The sequence below is a fragment of the Heterocephalus glaber genome, unplaced genomic scaffold (assembly GCF_053883595.1).
Source record: "Heterocephalus glaber isolate CG9 unplaced genomic scaffold, H.glaber_assembly_v1.0 deba00000122, whole genome shotgun sequence".
In the NCBI taxonomy this organism is placed as follows: domain Eukaryota; kingdom Metazoa; phylum Chordata; class Mammalia; order Rodentia; family Bathyergidae; genus Heterocephalus; species Heterocephalus glaber.
Genome location: NW_028258138.1, coordinates 76,323,167 through 76,338,608, shown reverse-complemented (window position 1 = coordinate 76,338,608; position 15,442 = coordinate 76,323,167). Strand labels below are relative to the sequence as shown.

Genomic DNA, 15,442 nt, shown 5'->3' with positions numbered 1-15,442 from the left:
AGAGCCATGAAAGAGAAGATGAGACAGAGTTGTGACCCAGAAGGCTTGCTGGCCTACTGCAGTGTTCATCAAACTTAGTGTATATCAGAATCATTTCAAGGGCCTGTTAAAGTATCCAGTGCTGGGCCTTACCAGAGTTCCTGCTCATTAGATCTGGATGGAACCCAAGAATTTACATGTTTACCAAGTTCCCAGGGGAGGCTGAAGCCGCTGGGGTCACTGAAGCCTTATCTTCAGCTGCTTTCAAATCCTCCCTCCCTTAGTAATAGATAATCAGAATAGGACTTGCCTGCAAGACTAACAGTACACAGGCGGCTAGGGAGAGAGGACAGAGGCAGTCTTATGAGAGGTATCTCCTGCTTGAGTGTGCACTGTTGCCTTTGATCATTTCAGACTGTGGTGTGGGTTTGTCAATCCTTTACTAGAGACAGGAGTACAGGTTATTAGACGTATGTACTTGACGGTGTAGAGTTAGTGCGGAAGCCAAGTGCAAGGCACAGGAAAACAAGAACTCCTTAGTAGGTTTCTAACTTTACTTGCTTGTTTGCAGTGCCTCTCTGGTAGTTCTGATGGGACAATTCGCCTTTGGTCCCTTGGCCAGCAGAGATGTATAGCAACATACCGAGTACATGATGAAGGGGTTTGGGCCTTGCAAGTCAATGATGCCTTCACACATGTATATTCTGGAGGAAGGGACAGGAAGATTTATTGTACAGACCTAAGAAACCCTGACATTCGAGTGCTCATTTGTGAAGAAAAAGCACCAGTTCTCAAGGTATGTCATATATTTTAGTTTTATAATTAAGGTTTTTATATGGTTAGCTAAGTATAGCAAAATTTGTATTAGAATATGAATCGACTATGGGGCTTGAACAAAAATGCTATTTTATCTTTAGGTAGAACTTACATGGTAAGGAAGAATGAATGCCTGTCTGGGTGGCAGAGTATCAGAATAGATACTTAGGATAGTTGCTGGGGTAGTTTGGAGGTCACCTGTAGAAGTAATTGTGACTTCTTGGGTGCATCAGTGATGCATGGCTCTCCCAATGAACTCTAGTGGGGTTGTCTCACACTTGCTCCTAAGCTTGCCTCACTCCTCTCACCTGAACTTAAGAGGAATGTGAGCTGTAAGATTATCTGTAAGCAGACACCAAAGCAAAGTGAGGTATGGGAAATGTGTCCGTGTTCTCAGGAATAAGCAGGTGAAAGAATACACCTGAAGGGGAGGAGAAAGAGCAAGCTGCTTCATACTCCAGACATTCACTCCTTCAGAACAATCCTGATAATTAAGATCTGTGTCATTGAGTAAAAGAGAACCCAAAATAGAGGCACACCCTAATGGAGCAAACAGTGATCCTTTAAAAAAGTAGATCATTGAAGCTGAATTAACGAAGCATGTGAGGAAGCAGCAGGCTAATGGAAAGAGGAGCATGGAGGAGAAACACTGCTCTGTGAGTGCTGCAGATGCCAGGATATCTTGGCTGTAGAGAAAGACAAGAAGTTAGCACAATCGTAACCAAACATTAGAAAGAGCATCTCTGACCTGAGGAGGACTCCTGAGAGCTGGGAGTCCAGCTTTCTACATCTGCAGTTACCTGTGGTAGGAATAGTAGTGAATAAATGTAAAGGGATTCCATTTGTTTAATATATACATGCATTTAGTATCAAGTGTTTTAAAAATAGAAAATATATAGTAATATGTTTCCAGGTATCTTGTCCTTGGGTAAGGTGCCCTTTTCACTTTTGTTGTGGTGTTCAAGTGGTTTTTTTACTACAGACATTTTCAAAGAAAAAAGAACTGTGTTTCCTTGTTAATAAGAAAATATTAAAAACTAGAGTAGCAAAAACAAAATTATGCAAAGTCTACATCCTTTTCACTGTATTCATTTAGGTCTCTCAACCACACATAAAACTTTTAGCCACTGTTTTTTTTTTTAATCCTTTTATTGGTACATTTTATATATATAACACGTTTACATTTATCATTGGGTACTTGTATCTGTACATGATGTATCTTGGTTCTTATTTTTTTTCCCCATTACCTGTGCGCCCTTCACCCCCTCCACCCTTCCCTATTTACATAGATTTTGTTTCCATTTTTTTTCTTTTCTCATAATTTTTCCTTTCCCTTCTTTCCCTTCCCTTTCCCCTCCCACTGCCCCTACACCTGTGGACCTTTTCCTATTTCAAGTTATCAGTTATTCATTTTAATCATTTTAATCCTTATTTACACTTTCAGTTTCTCACACTAGAGAAACTATTCAGTATTTACATGTGTGTCCTATTTATTTCACTTCAGAGTATGGCCTCAATTTGCATCCATTTAGCTATAAATGTCTCTAGTTTCTCATTCTTTATGACTGAGTAGTACTCCATTTTATAAAAAAAGACAACACACATCTTCTTTATCCAGTTTCCAGTTGATGGGCACTTGGGCTGTTTCCAAGCTTTAGCTATTACAAACTGTGCCGCTATAAACATGGGTGCACATATATCACTGTGGTATGATTCTTTTAATTCTTTGGGGAAGATACCCAGCAGGGGGATAGCTGGGTCGAATGGGACCTCTAGTCCTAGTTCTTTGAGGTATCTCCATACTGATTTGCACAGTGGTTGCACCAGTCTGCACTCCCACCAACAATGGAGAAGGGTTCCTTTCTCCCCACACCCCCACCAGCATTTGGTATTGGTTGATTTCTTGATAGCAGCCATTCTTTCTGGGGTGAGGTGGAATCTCAGTGTTATTTTCATCTGCATTGCTCGAATGACCAGTAATGTTGAACATTTTTTCATATATTTATTTGCTGCTTTTACTTCTTTGAGAAATGTCTGTTCATTTCAGATGCCCATTTTTGAATTGGGTCTTTGAATTTGGGGGGTCTGATGTTTTTCATTTCTTTATATATTCTAGATAGCAGTCCTTTGTCTGAGGAACAGCAGGTGAAAATTTTTTCCCACATTGTAGATTGTCTCTTAGCTCTGTTGGTGGTTTTTCTTGTAGTGCATAGCCACTGTTTTTGATACGAAGTTGGTCCTATTATACTTTTATAGGACTGCAGATTCCCTTAGCAAAGAGACTCCATATCCCGTGCCTCTGTGCTCTTAACACATGCCCTGGTGTAGTCAACATTGCAGCTGTTGAATAAAGCAATGTTTTTGTGCTCTGTCTTCAGATGGAACTGGATAGATCAGCTGATCCTCCCCCTGCAATCTGGGTTGCAACAACCAAGTCTACAGTAAATAAATGGGTAAGTGAACCTCTGAATTCCTGGCAAAGATTTATAAGCATGTGATTTGTCATTTTAAATCTGCCAGACACCTTTGGGCAATGGCAGAAACCTAAAAGCCATTATTAGTGGTGTGTGACCCTGACGATCATACTAAAATTAATAGTCAAAATGAAGCCTGTGACTCTTTGTCAGGAACAAAGGTATATATTTGTTATGGTTAGGCCAGGCATGGTGGTGCATACCTGTAGTCCCAGCACTTGGGAGGCTGAGGCAGGAGAATTGCTGTGAGTTTGAGGCCAGCCGAGGCTACATAGAGAGTTCAAGGCCAGCCTGTACTGCATATTGAGACCCTGTCTCAAAAAGAAACAAAAAAATTTGATGTGGTTAGAAAAGCGTGTTGCTTGATAAACCAATAAATACTGTACTAGCCTAGCTTCTGACCGCATGAAGCTACATCTGGAAGTCAGTAGTAGTCTAAGGACCAGCAAGTCAGAGAAATCTGTCAGGTTTCTAATTTTTTTAAACATAAGAAAGCAGAAAATTGCTTTCAGGTTTATTTCCTTGTTCTTCATAGCATGAAGAACAAGGATAGAAACAGACCAAAAACAAAGAGAAACTATCCAGAGCACCTTTAACTCTTAAATCTTAAAGAAGACTTAAATTTTTTTTTTTTACTTAAATTTTTTTGTGTAGCAGGCTCTTTGTGGAAAACAAAAGAGAGAATATCTTCATTTATTCCTGCTTATATGCAGACCAAATGCTCTTTCCTTATAAAACCTTACATCTCTTGTCTAAATTTCATTGTGCCAGCTTTGGATTGACATAATTTTACCTGAAACAGTACTCCAACTTTTATGCCTGGTTTTTTTCTCCCAAAGGATGCTATTCTCTCCTTTTTCTTTTCTTTTTTTTTTTAATATGATGTTAAGTAATTGTACTGTGACTAAATATTTTTGGTTGATATAGTAATTGTTTAAGTTTTCTGTTTGCTTTTTCTTTTTCTTGCCATCTTAAAGAGACAGCAAAACTTGTAGAGCATAAAATGATTAAATTTTGTTCCTTTAGACATTGAAGGGAATTCATAATTTTAGAACCTCTGGAGATTATGACAATGACTGTACAAGTCCTATAACTCCCCTTTGTACACAGCCTGACCAGGTTATTAAAGGTAAGAAAATTGTGAAGTCTCATATCTTTTATTAAGGCTAGTTATAGTTACTAAGAGAGTGATAAAAATGTAATTTCTTAAAAGTTAATTTCTTAATTTCTTCTTTAAATGTAATTTGGATGTAAACAAAAAACTAATAATGTATAGGTTTATTTTTAGTACAAAAAAATTTTAAATGCTGGGCTGGCGATTTAGCTCAGTGGTACTGCGCCTGCCTCACAAGCGCAAGGTCCTAAGTTCAATCCCCAGTACCAAAAAAAAAATTTTAAATGCTATTAGTGACTTAAAAAGGGACTTTGAGTTCATTTTTTTTTTTTGGTACCAGGGATCGAACTCGGGTCCTTGCACTTGCACAGCAGGTAGCGAAACCACTGAGCTAAATCCCCGGCCCCTTCGAGGTCATTTTTATTAACATATATTAATCATACACATTAATGGAGTTCAGTGTGATATTCATTACGTTCATATAGTACACACTGATCAAATACCGTCTCCCCTGCCCCTTTCCAGTCTGTAGTAATCATGCTACATTCAGACCAACTTTTTTATTTTTGTAATTTCCACATACGAGAAAACATGCAGTATTTGTCTTCCTGTGTCTGGCTTATGTCACTTAACGTGATGTCCTCTAGTTCCATCCATTTTGCTGCAAATGACAGTTGTACTTTATTCTTCATGGCTGAATACTAGTCCATTGTGTATATATGCCACATTTTTTCAGTGTATCAGAGCAATATTTCCACACCCATGTTTATTGCAGCATCATTCTTAAGTTAATTATTTTGCCCAATAGCAGAATAACCAGGGTAGAGCCAACAGCCTCTTTTTATTTTATTTTTTTTTTCAACAGCCTCTTTTTAAAATACCCAACTCATGAACGAGTTCCATTCCTGGAGAATGTTCATAAGTCAGATTCCTTCCTTAGTCCCACAAAATGAGTCTTATACACCTTTGACACAAGTACACAATATAAAGCACACACACACAAAACCAAATACAGAGTAATTCCCCAACTGTACTGTGCTACTGTACACTATCACACTGTACAGTAAACACAGCAGCACAACTCTGACAGTGTCTGGCAGCTATGTGAGGTATTTTCATGACTTGTTCGCATCTACTAATGTTCACAGTGTGAGGTCCATTCATATCTCTGGAAGTTCACAACTTAAATGTTCACAAGTCGGGGACTTACTGTATACTGTATAGGGTTTAATGTTTGTGGCACAAGCAGAATAGGGCAGATGTGGTTCTTATCTCATACATGCCTGGTTGTGGCATGTTGGTTGTGAGAAAAAACAAAATGTGTTTAATATCATAGCTTAGGTTTTAGAATCCTTTAAGATGCATTTGTCTGTAGTTCCTAGATGTTGTATTCTTACCGTTAGACTAGGATATCCATTCAAGAAGCATAGAAGGAAGATGGGAAGTGAAGTGAATTCAGGATAGTACTTGCCAGAGATTTTCTGTCATTAGTTGTACTTTATTCAGTGAATAAAACTGTTAGCTGTCAGCAGTTTTCTGCTGGTCATAGTCCCTTAAAGTAAAGAGCTCTTTAATCTATAGTCTATAATAAATTGGCTTTTCTTTGAATGTTAATAAGTTCAAATAATAAACCACAAATAATTGATTGTCCTTAAAGTGCTTTATACATTATATAATCTTCTAGTTTTCCTTTTCTAGTGGCTAATATAGCTTATGTTCCTGTTACATACCAGTAATATACTGTGAATTTAAATATAGAAGGATTTCTTGCTAATTGTGTTTTTCCCCCCTTTTAGGGGGTGCTAGTATTATTCAGTGTCACATTCTTAATGATAAGAGACATATATTAACCAAAGATACCAATAATAACGTGGCATACTGGGATGTATTGAAGGTGAGTATCTTTTTTAGTATTATATACAGGTTGTTGGATTATGTACTCCTTTTATTTTTCCTTTTATATACATGATACTAAACATAATAGAGGTATAAATTAAGAATTAATTGCAATAAAACTATTTGTTTTATTATATGCATGTTAAATAAATCCATAGTTTATCTTTTTAAGTACCTAAACTATTTGAATGAAGCCATTTTCTATGGTTAGTGTATTACAAGTTGTTCTATATGCCAACTTAGCTTGGAATGATATTCGTGCTGGTTAATTCCTTAGGTTCACTATAGTACCTTTAGCAGTATCCCTAGCCTCTACTCAGTAAATGCCGCTAGTCTCCCACCCACCCAAGTTGTGACAGCCAAACTTGACTCCAGATATTCCCAGATGTTAGGAGGGAAGAAGAAAGGATACAGAATCACCCTACATTGAAAGCCACTGGAGTGCACAAAATAAGTTTTGCTGTTTCTTAGGATTTATAGCCATCACTGAGCATCTCTGGCACAAGCAGAATACAGCTCTGGGTCATATTGCCCCCTGTTCCCTGGGATAGTTGAGATGCATTCAGTTGTTCAACCACATTCTAAAAACAGCACTGTCCCTTAATGTCCCTTAATGTTGGTGTACTTGTTCATTTGCCCAACAAATATTTCTTGGATGTAGTGATTATTGTGAGCAAAGAACTGTGTTTGAGGATCATAAATTATGGAAAAGTCTCCACCACAGTCCCTTATAGGTAGGAGGGAAAAGGGTAACATGGTAAAAACCTTAAAGAATAAACATATCCAATAACTAATGGACAAGGCAGTTACAGTACTTACAGTTGGAGAAGTCAAGAGAGCTTCATGGTAGAGAAATCATTTGAACAGGGCTTAAAGATACCCAGCAGATGGATAATGGAAAGAGGGTATTTCAGGAAAAAGCAGTGAATGGCTGAGGCATTGAAGAGGGAAGGTACATGCATATTTAGGACAAAGTGATTGGTTTTATTTATTTGGAAACTAAAGTTAATATAAGGGATTAGTGGAGGTGTAAGGGTAAAACATGGCATTTTGGTCCTTTCCCAAAGAGTCTTAAAAATCACGGGGCCCAGAGTTCACCTTTCTTTGGTGAAGAATAGTATTCTGAAGAATACTAGATCATTTTAGAGCAAGAGAATACCATGTTAAGAGTAGTAGTTTGTGTATGTAGTAGGAAACTGGAAGCCAGAAAACAGATGTCTTAAGCATCATGATTTGGGGATCTAATGGTAGAGAAAGAGGATATGAAGAGAGACATGGAAAGATCTGATGTTTTATTTAAGCTGGTTATAAAGAAGAGAGATTCACTCAGGTTAACTTTGTGCTCTGAAGAAAGATAAGCATGCTTATTACTGAGAAAAAGGAACTGTCTGAATAGAAACTTTCACCTGACTACCATTTTTCCTCCCTGTGGCACAGTTATGTGGGAAGTTCAGTATGAAACAGTTGTTGGGTGAGCATGGCTGCAGAACAGAAGGCTTTAGTTGCTCAAGTGGAAAGTTTGCAGCAGTGCCAAAAGTCTGGGCTTTTTCTCTGTAGTAGAGAGATGCTTGTCAGGGAGTTAGATACCCAAATTTATTTCAGAAAGTAGTCCCATGGTGATTGGGAGGATTCAGTCCATCCCTAAAGAACTCATCAGCAGAATTTCTTGATTCTTCTCTTTGAAACTCCACTATTAATGTGGCCTTATCTCCGTCTTAAGGCTGGGCTTCACCTCATGCTTGCCCGGCACCTAATTGTCTCCAGAATTCCCAAGAGAATCTGACCAAACCAGCTACTCTTGGAGATCAATTTTCTATCTGAGCTGGTGCCCATTCTTGGTCTAGTTTAGCTGATGCCTGAGTATAATCCTGCTATGTGAGTAGGGGACAGTTCTACTTAGGTGGGATTCTCAGCTGACATGTGCCATGATTAGCATTTCTGTGTAATCTGAGAGCTTCCTATATCCAGATGCTAGACCTTGGTGTTTTGAGATCAAATGGTCTCGTGTAATAAACATGACAGTAGGGCTGGGGATTTAGCTCAGTGGTGCCTTTGCCTGCCTCACAAGGGCAAGGTCCCGAGTTTGATCCCCAGTACCAAAAATAAACAAATAAACATGACAAGCAGTGTAAAGGAGTCAGGAGTTTTAAGAATCAGACAGTGGGGGCTGGGGATTTAGCTCAGTGATTCCGCCACCTGCCTCGCAAGTGCAAGGACCCGAGTTCGATCCCCAGTACCAAAAAAAAATCATAGAAGTTTGAGCTGCATTCTAGTCTTGGTTCTTTCAGCTACTAGCTAAATGATCTATGGAACATGCTGAACTTCTAAACCTCTGTCTTCATTTCTAACTTGTGTAGGGGTACCTACTTCTAGGTAGTGTTGAGATGTTTAAGAGCTACTATCTCTGTCAGAAGGCTGTGATATAATACAGCTGAAAGATGGCATTTGTCTGGACTAGGGTGGAAGAAAAGAGAATGGAAAAAAATGATGCAATATGAAGGAAAGGAAGAAGCAAGGACAAGCCGCACGTTTCTGAATTGGAGAATTTGGTGGTTGAAAGTGATATATGGAGCATAAGACTGAAAATGTGTGGCAGGAAAAAAGCAACATGCTGATGAAGATGACAGATTTGAGGGCCAAGGATTTAGCTCAGTGGTTCCGGTGCCTGCCTGCCAAGCACAAGGACCCAAGTTCAATCCCTGGTACCAAAAAAAAAAAAAAAGATGACAGATTTGAGTTTTATGGGATGTCTGGGTAGAAGTGTCTGGAGGGCAGAGAGCTTGTACAGTCTAATACATAAGTTAAAGAACAGAGCTGAATAAAATCATCCAGCAGTCATCAGCTTTTAGATTAGCATTGATGTCATGGGAAATGTCAGGGTTTCCAAGGGACATGTTGAGACTGAGAAGAGAATAAACTAGGTCATCTCTATTGCTGGAATGTTGGAAAAGGAAGCCACAAAGATATATGATAAAAAGGGACAAAAAAGCCAGAGTCAGTGGCCCCTCAAGAACTAATTGTTTAGAAAGGAGCTTGTGGTTAGTGCCATCAGCTGACTGAGAGTTCATTTAAAATATGGACACTTAACATGGATTTAACCAGCATGAAATGGCCTCTGCAGGAGTCTTTCAGACAAAAGCCAGCTGGAATGGGTTCAGTAGCAATTGGGAGGTGAAGAAAGAGAGAATCTGAGCAGCGAAAATCTTTGAAGAATTCAAGTTGCAGGGTGGATGGAGTGCATGAGGCAGTAGCTAGAGGATTATGGGTAAGAGGACCAAGGGAAGATTTTGTTTTTTGTTTGTTGGAATTTCAAGGTAGAAAAATTTGAGCATGTCTCACTACTTAAGGAGAATAAAGCCAAGCAAGAATAGAAACAAAAGTAAAGTGATGATAGTCCAAGATCCCAAGAAGCAAAAGGTGATGAGATCCAGAGCACAGCCAGAATGGGCACCTTTTTTCTTGCAGCAGAAGAATGGAAGCAGAAAGTTTAGGGAATTCCATCAGGGCTTCACTTGCTCTTTTTCGAGGAGTTAGAATTATGTGCTGACAGTAGTGGGGGAAGTGACAAGGTCCAAGATATGAGGAGAGTAGAGACTTGATAGACTTCTTGTGGAGAACAGACTTTGGAAACAAAAGAATCCCAGATAGCAGTAATTATCTAGTTGAGATTGGAGGCCATGAATTTATAGTGGCAGTATTATCAAGGAATTGAGAGGCCATTGTGTCCTGTGTGTTGTCCTTGTGGATGTCAGTGTTGCTGAGAAGAAGGCAAGTACCTGAGTTGGACTGCTGGATGGTAACCCCGGCTTGAGCGTCGGGTGAATGAAGGAGCCTGACTGGGACTAGATGGCAGCGAGGAAGAGGTGTTTACACATAAATGACATGGGCTTAGGGAAGTAGTTTTTGCAAGGGTCTCCAGATGGCACTGGGATATGGGAGAATCAGTAGAGTCTCCTTTTGAGGTGATGGCTGAAGAAGTAGGCCTCTCAGGAAAGAGCCAGGTTGCTGTTGAGATGAGAATAAAGGCAATACTCCCTGATATGGTTCAGAAGTGAGCTGTCCTTGGAAATACCATTTGGCACGAGAGGAAATTCAGGGTATACTTTTGGGGTCCACACATATTTAAGGAATGAGGAAAAGAATAAGGATGGATTACAATGGTCAAGAAAGAAACTTCTCAGGGCCAGGGATTTATCTCAGTGGTTCCGCCGCCTGCCTCACAAGCACAAGGACCTGAGTTCAATCCCTGGTACCAAAAAAATAAAAAAATTTTTAAAAAATGAAGAAAGAAACTTCTGAATTGCTGCCTATACTATATTAGCTATTGTCTGAGGGCAACTTCACAGTTCTCTTAAGTTAGCACTTACTGACTAGTTATTTGGAGATTTTTTTCTCTTATTTTTGAGTTTTATTTGACATTGCTTCCAGAGGATGGTATTAATGCATCACAAAATCAAATTACAACTTCCCCCCAAAAAAAGAATGTTTTCTGAATTTAAAATTCTAGTAATAGCATATATAGTTATGTAAAATTAAACACGTTTTTTGCTTGAAATTTGTTTTGGTTTTTTTGTTACCAAGGATTGAACTCAGGACCTTGCGCTTATGAGGCAAGTGGTGGAACCACTGAGCTAAATCTCCGGCCCTTTGAAATGTATTTTAGAGGCTACAGTATTTCTTTAGACAAATGTGAAATTGTGTAAAATTTTGAACAGCAAAGTAAGAATCCAGTCAATATTGATCACTTAGTATTGATCATTCTATTTTCTTTTTGATGCATAGGCATGTAAAGTTGAAGATCTGGGCAAAGTGGATTTTGAAGATGAAATTAAGAAAAGATTTAAAATGGTGTATGTGCCAAATTGGTTCTCAGTAGACTTAAAAACAGGGGTAAGTTGGCAGTTGATCCATGTATAATTTGAGATTGTTGAAGATTTCAAGCATATTAGTTCATAATTATTCTTAATTACAAAGTTCTCTGTTTTTAAATGTGAGAGAAAAAAATTTCATGTTAATATTTACAGACTGCAGTTTAAATATCTTTGGTATCTCAGTAAACTACATTATGGTTGGGTTGGTTCACATGAAACACATCAGTTGGTTCCTAAATCTATAGCTTAGCATTTTAGTCAAATAGTATAAGTAAATAAAGGTTTAGGGACTTATTTGGAAAATGCATTCAAAATGGAATGCCACTGATGGTTTTCTCTTTTGGAAGATGTTGACGATTACTCTGGATGAGAGTGACTGCTTTGCTGCTTGGGTTTCTGCAAAAGATGCTGGCTTCAGCAGCCCTGACGGGTCAGATCCAAAATGTGAGCTCTGTGTCTTTCCATCACTTCCTCCTTCCACAAGAGAGGGTGGATATTTGCTGTTTGGTGCTATGTAATCATCTTTGTCAGGGTACCTTAAATTCAGTCACTTATATCAGTGTGCACACTTTGATCAGTGTGCTAAGGATGTAGTATTGAATATACAAACAATTATCTGGTTTGTACAGATACAATTATAATGGAAGTAACCCTTTAAGAATATGAGTCCTGGTTCAGTTTGTTTGTAAAGAATGGCTCTTCTGGACAGCCGTGTAGAATATGTTTGCCTTCTCTCATCATTACTTTAAACATTTTAAGATAAAACTAAAAGTCTTGGCAAAATCTCTTTAAGTCTTGATTTTAAATACTAGCATTAGATTAAGATTTTAGCATCAGAATATGTGAAAACTTTCAATTTTTATTTTATTACAACTAATTAACTTTGTTTTCCATTGTTTTTCTTTTTAACTAACTTTTTTGCAGTGAATTTAGGAGGACTTTTACTCCAGGCACTCTTAGAATATTGGCCTAGAACACACGCAAGTCCAGTGGATGAAGAAGAAAATGAAGTAAACCATGGTTAGTGTTTTTAATTCACTAGATTATTGGCAAGAATTACTCGGAGCCAAAAGGCCATTTGCTAAAATGTGATGTAGTGAATATTTGTGATGTGCCCAATTAATTTTCTTCCCTTCAGCATGTCAAAGTATCTAGTCTTTTTTGGTGTGGGTTTTTTTTGTTCGTTTGTTTGTTTGTTTGGGGGGGGGGTGGTGTGGAGAATTGAGCTCAGGACCTTGTGCTTGCCAGGCAGGCATGGCGCCACTGAGCTACATCCCCAGCCCAAAGTATCTAGTCCTAACTGACACTGAGGTTCCCAAAAGAGCAGATTACTATGCAGCGTGTTTCTCAGTAAGTGAAACTGCTCAAGATAGATAAAATAAACTGTGTGACCTTTGCCTTAAAACTAGGCACCTTAGGAGGCCTTATTCTAAAAATATTTCTCAATGTTTCTGTGACCTGGATTTACTTTGCAAACTAGCTAATTAGCTACACCAGAAAGTCAGGTTGTTAGTCATAGTTCCATAGTCATAGAACCATAGTCACAGTTCACATTGGCCTGAAATGCGGTATTACCTGGTCTGACAGTCTACCTGATTTTGACTCTGAGTGCTGCAAAAACTCCATTTCCAACTCAGAAGTGGCAGGGTAAATGAGTGAGTATATGTAAACAATGTCATTAAGGATATTAAAAAGGTGTATGTGCCACAGACAGTGGTGATAACTTCCCTTGAGCAGCAGAGAAGATATTTTGAAAGTATGCATTTGGCTCAGCTTGACCAAAGGAAGGGAAAAAGAACTTAATTTCACAGCTCATGTGTAACCTGCAGCTGGTTGAGGGGTCATTGAATCCCACCTGCTGAGGCTTACTCTGCTGAGGATTCTCTGCTGACCACTAGGAATGAGCAACAGTGGTGAGTGCTTCCTGCCAGGGACTTCTTTCTGGCTGACAGATTCATCCACAATGATTTCAATTTAAATTTCTCTCACAGTGATGACAGGCTTCATGCTTCCCTGAAAACCAGTCTGCTGGTGTCCCTTTTAAAGAGAATGGACTGGGAACCAAAGAAACCACAGGAAAGATGTCTCTACAGAGAGCTGAAAAAGCTAGGTTCTGGTGTGACCTCTGCACTTAACCAGCTCTGTAGCTGTGGATAGGTTACTTCCACTTAGATAGGAAGTTCTCAAAGGCCCAAATAAACAATAAGGATTAAGTAGTCAGAAAACTGCACCCCTTAGATTCGGGCTGTGGGTTGGAGTAAGGAAGAAATCGCCAAAAACCTCACATCATCCTTAAAGTCAAGCTGCCATGGTAAAGCAAGGCTGGATCTGCCCACCACCTCCTCCAGAGCTCGGGGCACTGCCTGCTCCGCCTGTCTGGTAATCTCCTGCCATGCCTGCTCCATGCTCAGGGGCTGCTCCAGAACTGTTTAGATCATGCTTTGTGAGCAGTTATTCAGTCCTCAGAGCCCTTTGGCAAGATGCAGGGGGCTTAATAAAGATAATGGGTATCAGGGGCCAGGGATTTAGGTCAGTGGTTTCGCTGCCTGCTGCGCAAGCACAAGGACTCGAGTTCAATTCCCGGTACCAAAAAAAAAAAGATAAATGGGTATGGGCTCTGTCCTTTAGGGGCTCATGGTCTGCTAGAGCGGAGAGCTACTTACATAAGCATTCTGAGGTTGGAGAGAAACAGTGGGTGCTGTGAGAGAGGCTCCAAGAGTGCTATAGCATCTCAGAGGGTAACACTGCTTTTGCTTTGTTCAGCTGGCACGTGGGGCCAGCTGCCCTCGGCTCAAAAGACTACAAAGAAAGCAGAGTGGGAATGGAATCTGTAAATAACAATAGAAGTGAAATTATGTCCTCTTTGAGGATTTTATATTTCACTAATACTTATGTTTTATTAGCTATGGCTGCCATTGAACATAATTTTCCTGAAAAAATTTTTTGGAGGGAAGGAGGAAGGGGTGAGAAGGGAGAGAGAGAGAAATCACTTATAAATAGGTGTCCTATATGTTTTTGTGGCTAAAATAGCTAGTTATATTTTTGTTGTGAATATCAAACATTTATCTCCTTTATTTCAAAATACAGTAATTTCTCATGAAGTACAACATAAGTTGCCATGTTTCTCATTTTTAGGCATTTAACTTTTGCTTTTTGCCTTTGCAAATTCTGGCTGACTTATAGGACTTTTTTTTGAGACATGGTCCCACTATGTAATTCAGGCTGTACTGGAACTCACTGTGTAGCCCAGACTCGCCTTGAACTCATGGTGATCCTTCTGCCTTAGCCTCCCAAATGCTGAGATTACAGCCATGTGCCACCACACCCAGCTTTCTAGGACTTTTGACTTTTAAAATCTTGTAATGTTTGAAGTTTGTGAAAATTAAATGTTTGGAATTTGTGTTTTTAGCACTAGCCTGGATACTAACACCACATGCATCTTTTCCTAGTAAATGGGGAACAGGAGAACCGATTACAGAAGGGAAATGGATATTTTCAAGTGCCTCCACACACACCTGTGATCTTTGGTGAAGCGGGAGGTCGCACACTGTTCAGGTAGGGTAAGAAGGACTACAGGCCCTGCCTGAGGGAACTCCCATTTGCTAAAAAGGTTGGCTCAAACAGACATTAGAAGTTGTTTATTACCAGCTTGATAGGAATGTCAGGGAAACCACAGTCTGGCTGAAAAGAAGCGGTTCTGGTGTTAGAATGAGGCAGACACCATCATTCTGACAGTGAGGCAGCTTTTCTGGTGGTTTCTCCCAGGAAACTCTTACTTCCTTTCACTTCAGTAGTGTAACTGCCAGGGTCAGGGAACAGATGGCATCACCAGAAAGCCCTGCCCACAGAAGAGCATCAGAGTATGTGATGTACCTCAGACTGAACCAGGCAAGATGAGTTGGGCTACTCTCAGGAACTGTTATGGCTGACATGGGCCCAACCTGGGAAGCCAAGCAGTCTTTTATGGGACCGTTGAAGGGAAATGCTGGTCTGGCTCACTCCAGGTTGCCGAAGTACTGTGGTGGAGCCAACGGGGAGAGCTCACTAATCTCTCATTGATGCAAGGCATAAGGAAAATGTGTGGCCTTGCCCTTGAAAATCCTTTACCTTGAAGATGGTCTCCTAAAAGTTGTCACCAGAAACATCAAAACATCCTGAATGCCACTGCATGCAGAGGCCTGTGCCACACACAGTTGCACTATCAGGGAACCTTTCTAGAATGTTTTGCTTATGCCCATCTTTCCTCTTTTGACCCAGGGACTCAAGCCGCGGTAGTGGATGTCTGGCCTCAA

The 15,442-nt window shown here is 39.7% G+C and overlaps 1 protein-coding gene across 1 annotated transcript in view; it reads left to right on the top strand.

Annotated features, from left to right (window-relative positions):
• Positions 1-15,442, top strand: part of Wdr48 (WD repeat domain 48) — a 50,374-nt gene that overhangs the window by 28,161 nt on the left and 6,771 nt on the right. Inside the window, exons 8-15 of the mRNA XM_004835237.3 lie at positions 551-775; positions 3,174-3,248; positions 4,296-4,398; positions 6,180-6,277; positions 11,062-11,169; positions 11,498-11,594; positions 12,075-12,170; positions 14,600-14,705. Of these exons, the coding sequence (XP_004835294.1) occupies positions 551-775; positions 3,174-3,248; positions 4,296-4,398; positions 6,180-6,277; positions 11,062-11,169; positions 11,498-11,594; positions 12,075-12,170; positions 14,600-14,705 (908 nt within the window). The remainder of the gene's footprint in view (positions 1-550; positions 776-3,173; positions 3,249-4,295; positions 4,399-6,179; positions 6,278-11,061; positions 11,170-11,497; positions 11,595-12,074; positions 12,171-14,599; positions 14,706-15,442) is intronic.